Genomic DNA, 15,214 nt, shown 5'->3' with positions numbered 1-15,214 from the left:
TAGTCGCTCCGAGTTGACCCCGTCGCATGTGGTATGCTGACCTTGTTCTCCTTCCTGGAGACATCTCTTGGTCACTGCCACTCAGAGACGACCTTTCCCGGGGTCCGGTCTTACATCAGCATTTTGGTGATGGCGTGGCTATTAAGACCACCATTCTGACATGGAAAAGGGGTTCAGCGGATGTCTTCCGCACTATGATTCAGGCCAGGAAGCCTGTATCGCCCAGGATCTGTTGTGGGACCTGGAGGTCCTTCCTGGGCTTCTGTGAACGCCGGGACATCCCCTCACTTCCTGTTTTTTCTGTCCCCACGGTCCTATCCTTCTACATTCAGGGTTGGACCTTGGTTAGCCCTTAGTTCCTTGATGGGTCAGGTGTTGACGCTTCTGTCCTGGGGCAGCTTCCAGCATACTCTGGTTTCCCTGGTGCCCATGGAAACCTTTGTTCTGGGGCACATACGGTTCCTCTGTACCATCCTTACAGCCTTGGGATCTGTATATAGTTTTTTCAGCCTTCCAGTCTTCTCCACTTGAGCCCTTGCGGGAGTTCTTACTCCGGCTCCTGTCTTAGAAGGTAGTTTTTTCTTGTGGCTATCACATCCATCAGGCGGGTGCCTGAATTGGGGGTGCTCTCTTGCAAGATCCCCTTCCTGGTTCTTCACAAGGATACGGCAGTTCTCCGGCCCATTCCTTCTTCTCAGAAGGTGGTCTCTGACTTCCATATCAATGAAGGAATTGTCCTTCCTTCACTGTCTCTTTCCTTCGCACCCTACGGAAGGGAGCTACATTATTGGACGTTGTCAGAGATCTTATTATTATTAGCAGACTCCAGTCCCCCTCGGTATACGGGGTCCTCAGTAGGGATTGGCCGTGCCCGGTGCAGGGTTCCACCCTTAGGTATCCACGGCTCACTCTCCCAAAGCGGTGAGCACTTCTTGGGCTAAGAGGAATCGTGCTTTGGCTGCACAGTTGTCAGGTGGCTCCTGGTCCTCCTTACACATGTTCACAAGAAATTACCAGGTGCATACTTATGCATCGACGGTCGCGGCGTGGCCGCGGGGTCTTGCAGGTGACAGTTCTTAGATGCCTGCAGGGATGCTTGCTTCCATGGGTCTGTGGTTTTCCCTCCCTGTGGACTGCTCTCGGACGTCACACGGTCTCTGTGTCCCCCAGTGAATATGGGCGAGAAAAGGAGATTTATGTTTAACTTACCAGTAAAATCTCTTTCTTGCTCTTCATTGGGGGACACAGCATCCACCCAGTATTGTTGTCCAGCCACAGTTGGGCAGTTGCGGGTTTGGACCCCGTTGGGTCCTTTGACATAGTTGGTTTTCCACTTGTTTTCTCTTTGGTTGGCTTGCTTCTCCTACTGCTTATCACAAATTGAAGCTCTCTCTCCAGGCTGGAGGGGGTATAGCTGCCAGGGGAGGAGCTAACAGCTTTTACTAGTGTCAACGCCTCCTAGAGGACATGGCTATACCCAAGGTCTTTGTGTCCCCCAATGAAGAGCGAGAAAGAGATTTTACTGGTAAGTTATACAAAAATCTCCTTATCCAGCAAAGAAAGCAATATGGATAATAACAATAAATTAGTTATTTAACGTCATTTGTTTGCTTGCAGGTGGTATAGTGATAGACAAGCAGTGTTTTGACCCAAGTTGTACACACATTATTGTTGGACATCCACTCCGTAATGAGAAGTATCTTGCTTCAATGGCAGCAGGGAAATGGGTGCTTCATCGATCTTACCTGGAGGCCTGTCGAGCTACAAAGCATTTTATCAAGGTACTAATGGAAATGAAAACCTTACTTATGGTCTATATAAAAGTTAGACTTTAGCAGTAAGGTGTTCCTTAATATATTCTCTGCATCTTGCCATTGTGCAAACCCTGTCTAAATTTATCAAATGGCAACAAAATAGACTGTGTAAAAATTTAAGGAAGGGCTGACGTGTTGCAAGGACCATGGACTTACACCTTCATAGCTGTCGGCTCAATGGCTGTGTTTCTTTTTCTTTATTGGGGAAATAAAAGAAAGCTGCTACCAGACACATGGTTGCGGCTTATCTCCCAGGAGAACAAAAGTATCAAGCATTTAAAATCAACATGGCTTCTCTCCCCGTCCCTTATGGAAGAGTTGGGAGCACCCCATACACAATGGATTGTCAAACAAATCTGTCATTGTCGTGGGTATGGCCAACAATATTTTTTTGTTGTTGCATGGGGACCTTTAGGCCCACTTGTTCTAAGTATGGGGATATTCCCATACAGTATATCGGTTGCAAGAATTCCTGTCCTGAAAATCGGTCCATTCATTTGAAGGGTTATTTTGGCACAAAGCACATTAAATTCTGCAAGCCGGAATGGGACAGAGATGTCTGCCACGATCTGCTGAATTCATCATGGTGCGGGGACCCAGACTTCTATGAGCTGTTCATTTGATGGGTCATAAAAGTAAAAAAGAAAAAAAATGGGCGGTTCTCACGGGACAAGTGTATTCAGTGTAAAGCACTAGTCGAGTTATGCCACATTCACACGTCCATATGTGTTTTTCAGATCCGCAAAACACTGACACCAGCAATGTGCGTTCTGCATTTTGCGGACTGCACATCGCTGGCACTCTCATAGAAAATGCCTTTTCTTGTCCGCAATTGCGGACAAGAGTAGGACATTTTCTAAATTTTTTGCGTAACAGTAGTGCGGATCCTGACAGCACATTCCGGCCCCATTGAAAATAAATGGGTTCGCACCTGTTCCTCAAAATTGCGGAACAGATGTGGACCCATTTTGCGGATGTGTGAATGGACCCTTAAGGCTACTTTCACACTAGCGTTTTTGCTGGATCTGGCAGGGTTCGGTAAAAACGCTTCCATTACTGATAATACAACCGCCTGCATCTGTTATGAATGGATCCGGTTGTATTATCTTTAACATAGCCAAGACGGATCCGTCATAAACTCCATTGAAAGTCAATGGGGGACGGATCCATTTTCTAATGTGTGAGAGAAAACTGATCTGTCTTGCTCCGCATTCCAGGACGGAAAGCTCTCTGGTATAAGACCTGGACGGAATGCGTTTTGGAGGATTTCATTCTGTTCAGTTACATTTTGTCCCGGAATATTAACGCTAGTGTGAAAGTACCCTAATGCATTGCTGTTTTTATAAGACTGTTGTGTCAACAGGAAGGTTTTATTTCTTTATCTTTTCTTATATTCTTGATTGCTGTGCAAATGGTTGTTTGTTCTTCCAGGAAGATGACTATGAATGGGGAAGCACTTCAGTATTGAATGCTGTCAGTGCCATTAATCCGCAACAACGTATGTTGGCCGAGGCAGCAATGAGGTGGAGGAAGAAGATACAGAGAATAAAGCAAGATACTGGCAGTGTGGAGGTCAGTTTATGCTTCAAAACCAAATTTGATTTGAAGTTTGTGGACTGAACTAAATAAGATTAAAGGGTTTTTTATCTAAGATATCAGTAGGATAAGCTATTGTATTGAAATGTTGTGAAATCTTTTCAGGGAGCTTTCAGTGGATGGCGAGTTATATTAAATGTGGACCAAGCGAAAGAAGCTGGATTTAAACGTCTCCTGCAGTCTGGGGGAGCAAAGGTTTGTCTCCTGTTATGGTGTTTCTGCTAAATAAATTCCACTCCAAAAACAGTTAATGTTCTAATTTTAAACGCTGGCAAAAAGTCTGTACACTAACAGTATTAGGAAAAAATATGTATAATACTAATATGTATACATAAATGTGTAAACCTACACAAAGTAATACAAATTGGTCTTTTATTCATATAGAGGTCTGTTGATTCTTAAAATGGTTCAATAGTTAAAATAAAGAGGGTCATTTATTATCCAGAAATACGCCTATATTAGACATATTTCTAGCGGAGATTGCGACTTTTTTTTGTAAGGAAGCTCGCTTACATTTATACTTGCGCTGAAGTTATGTAGAGGCCTGCAACTTTCCATTACGTCGGCAGATCCACCGCCAGGGGGTTATAAAGACCGGCGTCTTAATAAATGACCCGCAAAGTTTTTTTATTGCATATTTGTCCTGGATTATTTTTATTTTTTTTACTTCTCCAATCCAGTGATACCAGTAAAGAAATCTGTACGTACTTAATGCTGCTCAGTTCCAGGTCCCAGGCTGTCTTCCCTGAACTTCTGGTCCATCAACTTCCTGCACTGGTGGGGTCACATGTACAGGTGCAGCCAATGACTGGCCTCAGTGAAGACTTAGCGCCTGGGAACATGTCATTGCTGAAGCAGGTCATTGGCCGCAGTGGTCTGCATTATCCACTCTGTGCAGGGAGTTGACATGAGAACTGGAAGTTCAGCAAAGACAGCCCAGCACAACTGAGCAGTAGGGAGGGGATAAGTGTAGCTTTCTTCACTTTTTTTCTAGTTAAATAGAATTGATTCACAAGTAAGCAAAATACACCTGTTCCCCATGAAAGAGGAAATCTGGGATATAATTTATTCAAACTCCTCATGGGGAATTGATCAAGCCTCACACTGCAGAATTCTGGCTTTAAAAGTTTGCAGAATAGGACTTTGCGACTTTTGGGCTTATCTGCATACAAATTCTGAGGACATTTGCATTTTCCCACCACTCACTCCAGTTTTGAAATGTTTACACTTTTACATTTGTCAACTGCAACTTTTTAAAAAGTCACAAATTGTTGTGGCTATACTGGAACAAATATATTTTTACAGGGGTAGGTTTACTTTAAAAAACAAGTCATAGGTAGCCAGCATCCTTTCGAGTGACAGTAGCTTGTCACAGATTACTTCTGTCTGCGCCTTCGTTTCTGGTATAGTGGATGTGCTCCTTGCATGTTGGTAACTGGTGTAATATCTGCTCCATATGTCTTTTTTTGTCTTTTATATGTTCCTAGGTATTTGCTGGCCATTCCTCCTCTCTGTTTAAGGAAGCAACTCACTTGTTTGCAGATTTTAGTAAGCTGAAACCTGAAGATGCAAAAGTCAATATATCTGAAGCTGCATCACAAGGGGTGAACTGTTTAAAGCCAGAGTACATTGCAGATTACCTAATGAAGGTTTGTGGAGTGAGAAAAAAAAACTATTTTCTTTTTACATGTGGATCTCAATACATTTTTTATATCATCAAAAAGTAAATTTATTTCAGTAATTCAAAAAGTATAACTCGTATATAAATTCATTACAAACCAAGTGATCTATTTCAAATGTTTATTTCTTTTAATGTTGATTATGGCTTACAACTAATGAAAACCCAAAAGTTAGTATCTCAGATGATTAGAATAAGACCAATTAAAAAAATATTTTTAATACAGAAATATTGGCCTACTGAAAAGTATGTACAGTATATTCACTCAATACTTGGTCTGAGCTCCCTTTGCATGAGTTACTGCATTAATGAGGCATGGCATGGCAGAGATCAGCCTGTTGGATTGCTGAGGTCTTATGAAAGCACAGGTTCCTTTGATAACAGCCTTCACCTTGTTTACATTGTTGGGTCTGGTGTCTCTCATCTTCATCTTCTTAGATTCTCTATGGGGCTTAGGTCAGGTGTGTTTGGTGGCCAATGAAGCACAGTGATACCTTGGTTATTAAACCAGGTATTGGTACTTTTGGCAGTGTGTGCAGGTGCCAAGTCCTGCTGGAAAATGAAATTGTCATCCCCATAAAGCTTGTCTCAGTGGTAAGTATGAAGTGCTTTTAAATTTCCTGGTAAACGGCTGCGCTGACTTTGGACTTGATACAACACAGTCGACCAACACCAGCAGCTGACACTGGTCCCAAGCCATCTTTCACTGTGGAACCTTACGATTTGTCCTCAAGCAGCTTGGATTGTGTGCCTCTCCACTCTTTCTACAGACTCTGGGATCTTGATTTCCAAATGAAATGCAAACTTTACTTTCATCTGAAAACAGGACTTTGAACCACTGTGCACAGTCAAGTCCTTTTTCTCCTTAGCCCAGGTAAGACACTTCTAACATTGTCTCTGGGTCATAAGTGGCTTGATACGTCTGTGTATGGTGGCTCTTGAAGCACTGACGCCAGCCACAGTCCACTTCTTGTGAATCTTCCCCAATTTCTTGTATGGCCATTTCTTGACAATTATTTCAAGGCTGTGGTTATCCCTGTTGCTTGTGCACCTTTTTCTACCACACTTTTTCCTTCCACTCAACTTTCCATTAATATGCTTGTATACAGCACTCTGTGACTGTCTTCTGGACAACTGCCAAGTCTACAATATTGAACTTTTTCACAATATTCTAATTTTCTCAGATACTTGCTTTTGAGTTTTCATTAGCTATAAGCCATAATAATCAACATTAAAATAAATAAAGGCTTTGAAATAGATCACCTTGTGTAATGAATCTATATTGTATGAGTTTAACTTTTTCAATTGAATTACTGAAATAAATTATCAATGATATTCTAATTTATTGAGATGCATCTGTAAACTTTTACAATTCTATTTTCTTGCTCTTCTGACGTGTTTCTTTTAATAGACATTGAAATGCTATTCTGAAACCTCTTGGAATTCAGATTCTGGAGTGTTCTGTAGTACTCTACTTTGCACTGTTGCTCAATTATTCCTTCTGGAAATGTCTTAATAAATTGACAACTGGCTGTTACCCTTGTCATTGGGTTGTGTCACTAGATGCTCTTGACACTTGCCAATCGCTGTTGATCGTGTCAGACTATGATTTATATATTGCCAGGAGGAATAACTGAGGTATGGCACAGTGCAGTTATAAGAAAAGATGCTCCTGAATTTGTGTTTCTTGGGGAATATCCAACTATATAGTCCAACACTTGATGCAAGGAAAGGTATAAAAATCCACGGCTTTAGTAATAGAAAATATACATACACAAATCCAAACACACTTGGTTGCTGTTCAACTTTGTTCATAACCCAAGTATTCTCTAATAATAAAGCCATGGATTTCCTTGCATCAAGTGCTGGATGGTATATTTGGATATTCCCCAAGAAATACAAATTCATAAGCATCTTTTCTTATAAGGCCTGTTTCACACTTGAGTTGTTGTTTTCCAGTATTGAGATCCGACAGAGGATACTAATACCGGGGGGAAAAAAACAACGTTTTAGTTTGGTCCTCATGCATTTTGAAAGGAAAGAGAGCTGATCAGGATGTCGTCCATTCTGTCAGCATTATGATTTGTGACTGGACACAAAACCGCTTCAAGCTGCGGTTTTGTGTCTGGTCATAAAAATGGAAAAAAAAAATCTGATCCGTCATCAATGTAAGTTCATGTTGACAGATCCGTTTTTTTAGGAGCCCATTAACTTTCAGTGTATTTAGTGACAGATCCATTTTTTTCCGTTTTGATTTCACACAACCAGATCCTAACTGAATGGATGCATGCTGTTGTGCAAAATCCAAAACGGATCCAATTCCGATATTGATATCCTCTGCCAGCTCTCAATACCGGAATTAACAATAAAAGAGTGAAAGTAGCCTAACTCTGCATTGTGGCATACCTCCACTGTTCCTTCTGCCATTATATCAATCAGTTGGGCGTTACATAGTCTGACACTGTCAACACTGGTTGGTTGGCGAGTGTCTAGAGACAAAACCCAATGACAAAGGTAACATCCAGTTAGGGGAATATATTTGGTAAAACAGACATGTCAGAATGAGATAAACTGTTTAAAAACCACTAATAGCATAGTTTATGGCAGTCATTAAGGGGCCTAAATTTATAGAAAATGTGTCATCAGGAAATTACTTATTAACCACCTAACTGTCTTGCCCCAGTCCAGCTCCAGCAGTGGGAAAAGTAGCTGAATGGTAGCAGCTAGAAACATGCAACAGTTCTTGTTTGAAAGCTGACATTCCAAGCTTTCAGCCAATATGACAGCAATTTGTTCAGTACAGGGGAAGATATCACTGACAGAAATCGGCAAACTGTGAATGCAGCTGAAAGTGAAAGTAAAAACAGGTTTTACCCGCGATTATTCCCGTCTCAATTTCTAACAGTGATTTCTCCTTTGTTGCTTGGACTTTAGCTGTCATTTTGGTCTGGAATGTCAGCTTTCAAACAAGACCAGTTGCATGTTTCTAGCTGCTACCATTCAGGAGATTAGCAGCATCTAAAGCAGCCCTCCCCCTCCAGTTAGCTACTTTTGCCACTGCCCGAGCTGGACTCTAGCAAAACGGTTAGGTGGTTAAATCACATTTCTCACTCGTATCATTGGGGGACACAGAACCGTGGGTATAGCTGCTTGCTGCTACTAGGAGGCGACACTAGGCTGAAAAAGACTTGGCTCCTCCCCTGCAGACTATACCCCCTCCAGCCTGGAGAGAGCATGTCAGTTTTTTGCTTAGTGTCTGTAGGAGGCAGACCTCCCTGCTTAATGCAGGGCGACTTACTTTATTATTTTTTCTTTTTTTACGTTTTGGGAGGGTGAAGAGGTGACCCTGCTGGTAAGCTGAGGAGGGGTGAAGAGAAGAGGATGAAGATGGGGTGAGTAGTCCGGATTAGGTGAGTATTCTCGGCACCATTTCCTCCCACAACCCCCTCTCCACTAAGGTTCTGGGGCCTCTGCAAGACTGTTTGAAGGCTGAAAACTCAGGACCTGGGTCCCCTATCGTAAAGTCCACTTGCCCTGTTTCTCCCGGCCTGTGGGGTGACTCTCGCGGCTGGTAACTTCAAGCGTGCGCCTTCCGCGCTTCATTATGGGTTCTACCGGCAGACTGGGTTGCTCCCCGATCAGCAGGGCACCGCACTTTATTCGGCCGGCCGGTATGCACACCCGGGCGCCTGCGAGCACCGCTCTGGGTCCCGCCATTCTGAAGGATTCCCAATCCGCCCTCCGGGGCAGTTTGGTTAAAAATTCTCCACCTGCACAATGTAATGGAGGACCTCTGTAAGTTCCCAATCCACCCTCCTGGGTCCTTTGGTTGATAATTCTCCACCTGCGCAATCTAATGGAGGACCTCTGGAAGTTCCCAATCCACCCCCTTTGTCGTTTGGTTGATAATGCAACACCTGCGCACTGTAATAGAGGACCTCTGGAAGTTCCCAATCCATCCTCCAGGGTCGTTTGGTTGATAAAGCACCGCCCGCGCAATCCAGTGAGTCGACCTTTAGAAGTTCCTATTCCCCCTCCTGGGTAGTTTAGTTGACAAATCCCCACCGTCGCAGCCTGAAAATGCCATGGGCAATATTCTAAGCGGGAGAACTGCGAACAAGCGGGCCAGAGCAGGACATAATCCTCCTCGGTCACCTCCGCACCCCCACCCTTCCTCCCTAGGGTAACGCTCAGTCGCACCCTCCCTCCCTATGCATTAGCCTCTTCCGTAGGTGGCATTATAGCATTATCACTGGTTACAGTGTTTACTATACGCATTACCCTCTTACTTAGGTGGAGTAATTGCACGCCCACTGGGTACAAAACTTGCCATATACATTACCCCCTTCCATAAACGGCGTAATTTCCCTGCCATGGGATTCGGTTCCTGCCATATGCATTACCCCCTTCCATATGGCGTACTTGCACTACTTGGTTGGGGGCGCAAAGATGTCTATCTCTGTCCGCTCAGGGGGGTTACACAGCAACACTTATCTGTCCTAGATATCCCCCATCCTCATGGGTCTCCACCATTCAGGTGGGTCATGGTATTGGTTCTTGACAACATGTTGCGCGTACACTATTGCTCAGAATTTTGTGATTACGATCCAGTGAACCGAGTGTTGCACTGACTGTATGCCCTGTCCACCAACCCTCCTTATCTAGGTGACGTGGTTGTGCTGGCACTCTGGATTAGCTGCTACAGCGTCTTTTCCTCCGCAGGTGCAGTTGTCACACTAATGCTGGAGATCGTAGTCGCTGCAGTGGCGCAACCCCCTCAGATAGGGGTTCTAACATGGCGCTGGCTTCGGCGGTTACTTCTGTTCAGCGCCCTTACCAGGTGGAGTGTTTAAGATTAGCTTTACTTAATTGGGGCAGTATGGTACCATGGCTTCTACGGGATGTCCTCAGGCCCCCCCTCAGCTTGCGCTGGTGGGGCATGCTGTAGCTACTACTGTATAAGGGGTATTTGCGTTACCACTACTTACAGTTCCTTCATCAGGTGACAGATTCTTCTAGCTCTGGAATCGGTGGCCTCTACTGTGTAGCCTCCTCCCCAGCTGGAGTATGGTGTTAGAATCACATTTGTGGCTCTCCTTATATGGCCTCCTCTTCAGGCTGAGTTTTGACCTATCACTGGATTCTGTGGCTACTTCTGTATAGCGCCAGTCTCAGATGGGAATAGACTTTACCCCTAGCCAATTACTTTACCGATAATTGTTCTGACAACTGTTGTCCTTCTGTCGTCACACAAGGGTTGCAATTGCATAATTGCTATAGCTGATCAGCGCCTCGCTTCAGGCGCGGTCTACTCGGTAGCTTACTCCCTACGGCACTTGTCTATCACTAGGTTGCCGTTAAAGCGGGACTTGTTTTCTATAGTTGCTACCTCTGTTCATGTACGTCATGTCGGCCCGATGGTGGTCATACCCTTCATTGCTTATTCCGTGGGTGGACTACTAGTCTCCCCACGCCAGGCAGAGTGGGTGGCTGTCACGCCTTGCGACCGCTGGTACGGGTTTCGTTCCTACATGGAACACCCTTTCTATTCTTCTCCCTCATTGAGCTGAATGGTTGTCCTTCTCCCCCTTCTGTCTACCTGACCAGTAGCCATGTGTGGTATAGCTCGGGAATCCCAGCTCAAATTTTTCCTATGTGACCAGAGTATCTCGGATTCGGTGGGGGCGTTGGACGTAGTCACTGCACTCCATCCAGCAGGAGTATTTCTCTCATCTTGGTCCTGCTCATTTGTCACCCCAAGCAGAGTTGCCACACTGTCAAGATATGGTCGCCCGACGAGGCGTCCCATCGCCGGTGATTCTCACATCAGCTTTACTTCTACCTATCTCCAAGGTATTGGTTCTCTGGCCTGCAGTTGGGCAGTTGTGGTCTATCAAGCAGCTTCTTTCGCTAGAAGTCTCACCACAAGACCCTACGGCTCTGGGGGCATCGGTCTACCTATCTACCGCTCATAAGGAGCGTTTGTCTTTACCAAAGGAGGATCCTGCGGCCCTAGATTTTTGATTCTGCTTCCAGCATTGCGGCCGGGTATCCAGCTTCATCCAAATGTCCTGTGAGTTGGTAGCACCTCCTTGTCCGTACATTTTATCTTGTCATGCACCCACATAAGGCGTGCTCCGACCAATACCTTCTTTCTTGCTGAAGGTAGTCGCCACTTTATCACGAACATGGTTTTCCTTCCTTCTCCCTCACATTCTAGAGAGCGGGCTCTCCATCAGCCATGAGATTGGGCTCTAAGATTTGCTGGTCCATGTCTAGCTTTTTCCGCTGTACAGACTATTACCAGTTTTTTTTCTGGAGGTCCTTGTAAAGGCTTGGCGGCCTCCAAGGGGACTTTCCAGGTGGATCTGTTTGATGGTTGCTGGGACAGCCTAGTGGAGTTATGGCCCACCCAACTAGCAGTCGGCGCTTCTTGGGTTCATCTCCACCATGCATTAGTTTTGCAGTTGGATAAGGCAGTGTCTTGGTCTTCACCAAGTTGGACCAGGTACTTTCCTAGGCATCAGCGGATGCTGCTCTGGGCCACAAGGTCTTGCAGGCGGCAGTGGATTATGCGTCCTCGAGGACGTTTTTTTCTTTTCCATTGGCGTGTGATTGTTTTTCCCTCCCCGTGGACTGCTTTAGGACGTCCCGCGGCCCTGTGTCCCCCAATAATACAAGCGAGAAAACTAGATTTTTGTGAACTCACCTGTAAAATCTCTTTCTCGCTTAGGTCATTGAGGGACACAGCACCCACCCAGTATTTATTATTGTTGGTGGTGGCTTCGCCCATGTTTCTACTGCTCCTATTTCTGGGGTACAAACTGACATGCTCTCTCCAGGCTAGAGGGGGTATAGCCTGCAGGGGAGGAGCTAAGTCTTTCAGCCTAGTGTTGCCTCCTAGTGACAGCAAGTAGCTATATCCACGGTCCTGTGTCCCCCAATGAACTAAGCGAGAGAGAGATTTTACATGTGAGTTCACAAAAATCTTGTTTTTCATGTAAAACATTTTTTAGAGATTTCTTAGATATATATATAAAAAAAATTGCTGTGTAATGTCAGTGGCTACTAAGCCTAATAATACCCAGAGCCTTCCTGTTCGGTACAGATCTCCTTTCGGTAGTTATCTACTTAGCACAGGCAGGATTACAATGAAAGATAATAACACGGGTTCCACCGTTCACATTAGGTAATTGTCACAACTTATTTACTTTTTGTAGAGTGACCTCTGCACAGGTCCATAGAACATGTCTAGAAAACTCGCCCATAGAAGTCAGTGAGTCCCCTCCAGGCTATTGTATGTATGGGCCATGTGGCTGCTGTACAGCTTCTCTAAACAAGAAGTCTTGATATATTAGGCTTAGTGGCCAGTGTGAAAACTGAATGATTTTATTGATGGTGATATGGAAAATGGTAAAATGGTTTACATAAATCAACAACGAGTTATATAAACTAGAATTCATTTTCTGGTGAGACATCCCTTTAAAGCTGTATTACACCACATGGAAATGTTGAGTGGGGCTAAAGAATTATTATAACCAAATAAGCCCAAAATATCAAGGGGTTAAAAATTACGGTAACTTCTTCTATACCATCTTATTCTCTGTTCCCTTGTATTCCTAGGAACCACCCCCTCCTCCCAGCAGCTATTGTCTCCCAGCTGCTGCTCCCTATCTACAGGTTGCAAACAACACAGTATCCCGAAAAAGGAAAAACTCTGAAGAATCCAACGATGTGAAAAGATCTAGGCTGTATTAAATACAGTATTTGTATGTAATGTATAATTTGTGTGTTTTTATCAATTCTATGTTCAATTGATTTGTATAAAACATTATTTTTATTAATAATAAAGTCATGTAGCTGTGCTACTTCTGTATTATATGACTTCCTTTTACTTGTCAAGCCTATGACTCACTTACGGTCTCTAGAATAGACCTGATCCTTGTACTGCTGTACCTGTCTCATCAAATATTCTTATATTGTATGGATGGTGAGATTATCCTTCTGTCATTGTGGTATGTAGATATCTATGAATTCATATTTTAATACATTTTTATTTTTGGCCATTACTTGAGCTTCTGTCTTGGGGCTCATTCACACGGCCATATGCTGTCCGCAAAAATGCGTATCCGTTTTTTTGCAGATTAGATGCTGTCCCATTCATTTCTATGGGGCCCTTTTCTTCCATTACACGGCTCAGCAAAATAATGAAACATGTCCTATACTTGTCAGTGAAAATCAGGACGTGGCCCTATTGAAGTTTTATGGATCAGCAAAAAAAACTGAGTGCAATCTGTTTTGTTGCGGAGATGCTGAACTGTTCGCAAAAAAAGGATCCGCATGTTTGCAGACGGCATACGGCCGTCTGAATGAGCTCTTAAGTCCGCAATGCACGGGCACCGACCGTGGCCCAACCACATGGGGATCGTGGAACCATTTACTTGAATGGGTCCGCGATCCCTCCGTCCTGCAAAAAGAGCATGTTCTATATTTTTGTGGTGTGAAGGCACGGAACCCCAGAAAGCACTCCATAGTGCCTCGGTAGTGTTCCGTTCCATGCTACCGTTCGGCATCTCTAGATTTGTGGACCTATTGAAGTGAATGGGTCCGCATCCATGAAGCAGAATGCACACGGAACGGTGCCCGTGTATTGCGGATCTGCAAATGCGGTCCGCAATACGGCAATGGGCAGCACACGTTCGTGTGAACGAGCCTTTACGTTGTACATTTCATAGAACTTTTTAGAATACAGTGAAAGAAACTACATGTACCTCCTGAGTGTAAATTTAGTTTTTATATAATAAAACATTAATTGGATTTCTTAAGGTTGACTTTTATAATATTATTGTAAAGGTGTAATTATTGCATAGGACTTAAGATTTGATTAAAAGTCATTGTTTCTCATGGAATTTTATGTTCATCTAAAAATTAGCATTAGTTTAGCTGGCTAAACACCTTAACATTTTCATCAGAAAATGACCTATTGTCTAAATCATACTTTTAGGTTTAACATATTTTTAAAGAATTTTTGGTGCAGTTATTTTTAAGTTTCCACTTCGCTATCTAACCATAAAATCCTGCAGTTTTCGCACTGGCCAGTAAGCCTAATAGGGGTCATTTCTTTGTCTTGGGCCTCATGCACACGGCCGTGTTCCGCGGCCGAGAGCGGACTGTGGAAACCCGGCTGGATAGATCATACCAGTGTATTACTGTACTGTGGCGGCAGCAGGGAGCGCACGGCGTCATAGCAACCAATGACGCCGTGCGCTCATGCTGTCAGGAGGAATCCCGTCCGGGTTTCCACGGTCCGCTCTCGGCCGCGGAACACGGCCGTGTGCATGAGGCCTTAGAATGAAGGATAAGACAGGATCTACCATTCACAATAGCTGATTGTCAAATCTTATCTATTTTTTCCTTGTACTGTACAATGACCTCTACATTAGTCAACGAGTCACCCTCCAGACCATTGTCTATGGCCATAGGGCTGCCGTAAAGCAATTTTCTTAATGCTTTCTAAATGCTGTTAAGAACAGCTCAGACAAGATGGCAGCCTCCATAATCATTTTCAGAAAGTAGAATAAAAAAATCTTCAATCAGAAAATAGGATGTGTTGCTATCTGGTTTTAACTTGCAAAAAATAATAATTTGGTGACACATTCCCTTTAATACCTCAGCTCGTTCAGTCGTAAGCAAATTCTCCCCGACTAGCCCCATACACATGCATGTGTTCTCAGTGGAGAGAGAGGGAACAAGCTGCTGCCAGACACCTAGTGGCAACCTGTCTCCATTATGAACAAATGATTGGGGATGTTGAAATCCACCATACTCAGTCCTTCTTTCCCACTACATATCCAGTCAGGACACCCTCATTTACCTTAGATCAGGCATGCTCAACCTGTGGCCCTCCAGCTGTTGCAAAACTACAACTCCCATCATTCCCGGACAGCCTACAGCCATCAGCCTACAGAAGGTGATGGTGGGAGTTGTAGTTTTACAACAGCTGGAGGGCCGCAGGTTGAACATGTCTGCCTTAGATGGTCGTATAAACCCGCAATAATTGATGGGTTCAGCTGACATTCATCCAATGTGTATTGGCTTCTTTTTTATCTAAAGAGAGAAGTATTTA

At 44.0% G+C, this 15,214-nt stretch overlaps 1 protein-coding gene across 2 annotated transcripts in view; it reads left to right on the top strand.

Moving 5' to 3' along the window:
- The window catches only part of TOPBP1 (DNA topoisomerase II binding protein 1), a 174,870-nt gene extending 161,905 nt beyond the window's left edge, over positions 1–12,965 (top strand). For both annotated transcript variants that reach the window (XM_044293058.1, XM_044293057.1), the window contains exons 24-28: positions 1,618–1,781; positions 3,246–3,386; positions 3,516–3,605; positions 4,898–5,059; positions 12,712–12,965. In XM_044293058.1, coding sequence (XP_044148993.1) covers positions 1,618–1,781; positions 3,246–3,386; positions 3,516–3,605; positions 4,898–5,059; positions 12,712–12,846 — 692 coding nt within the window. In that variant the 3' untranslated portion in view covers positions 12,847–12,965. The remainder of the gene's footprint in view (positions 1–1,617; positions 1,782–3,245; positions 3,387–3,515; positions 3,606–4,897; positions 5,060–12,711) is intronic.
- The last annotated feature ends 2,249 nt before the right edge of the window (positions 12,966–15,214 follow it).

The sequence above is a fragment of the Bufo gargarizans genome, chromosome 5, assembly GCF_014858855.1.
Source record: "Bufo gargarizans isolate SCDJY-AF-19 chromosome 5, ASM1485885v1, whole genome shotgun sequence".
Lineage (NCBI taxonomy): Eukaryota > Metazoa > Chordata > Amphibia > Anura > Bufonidae > Bufo > Bufo gargarizans.
This window is presented reverse-complemented; position numbering and strand designations above follow the sequence as displayed.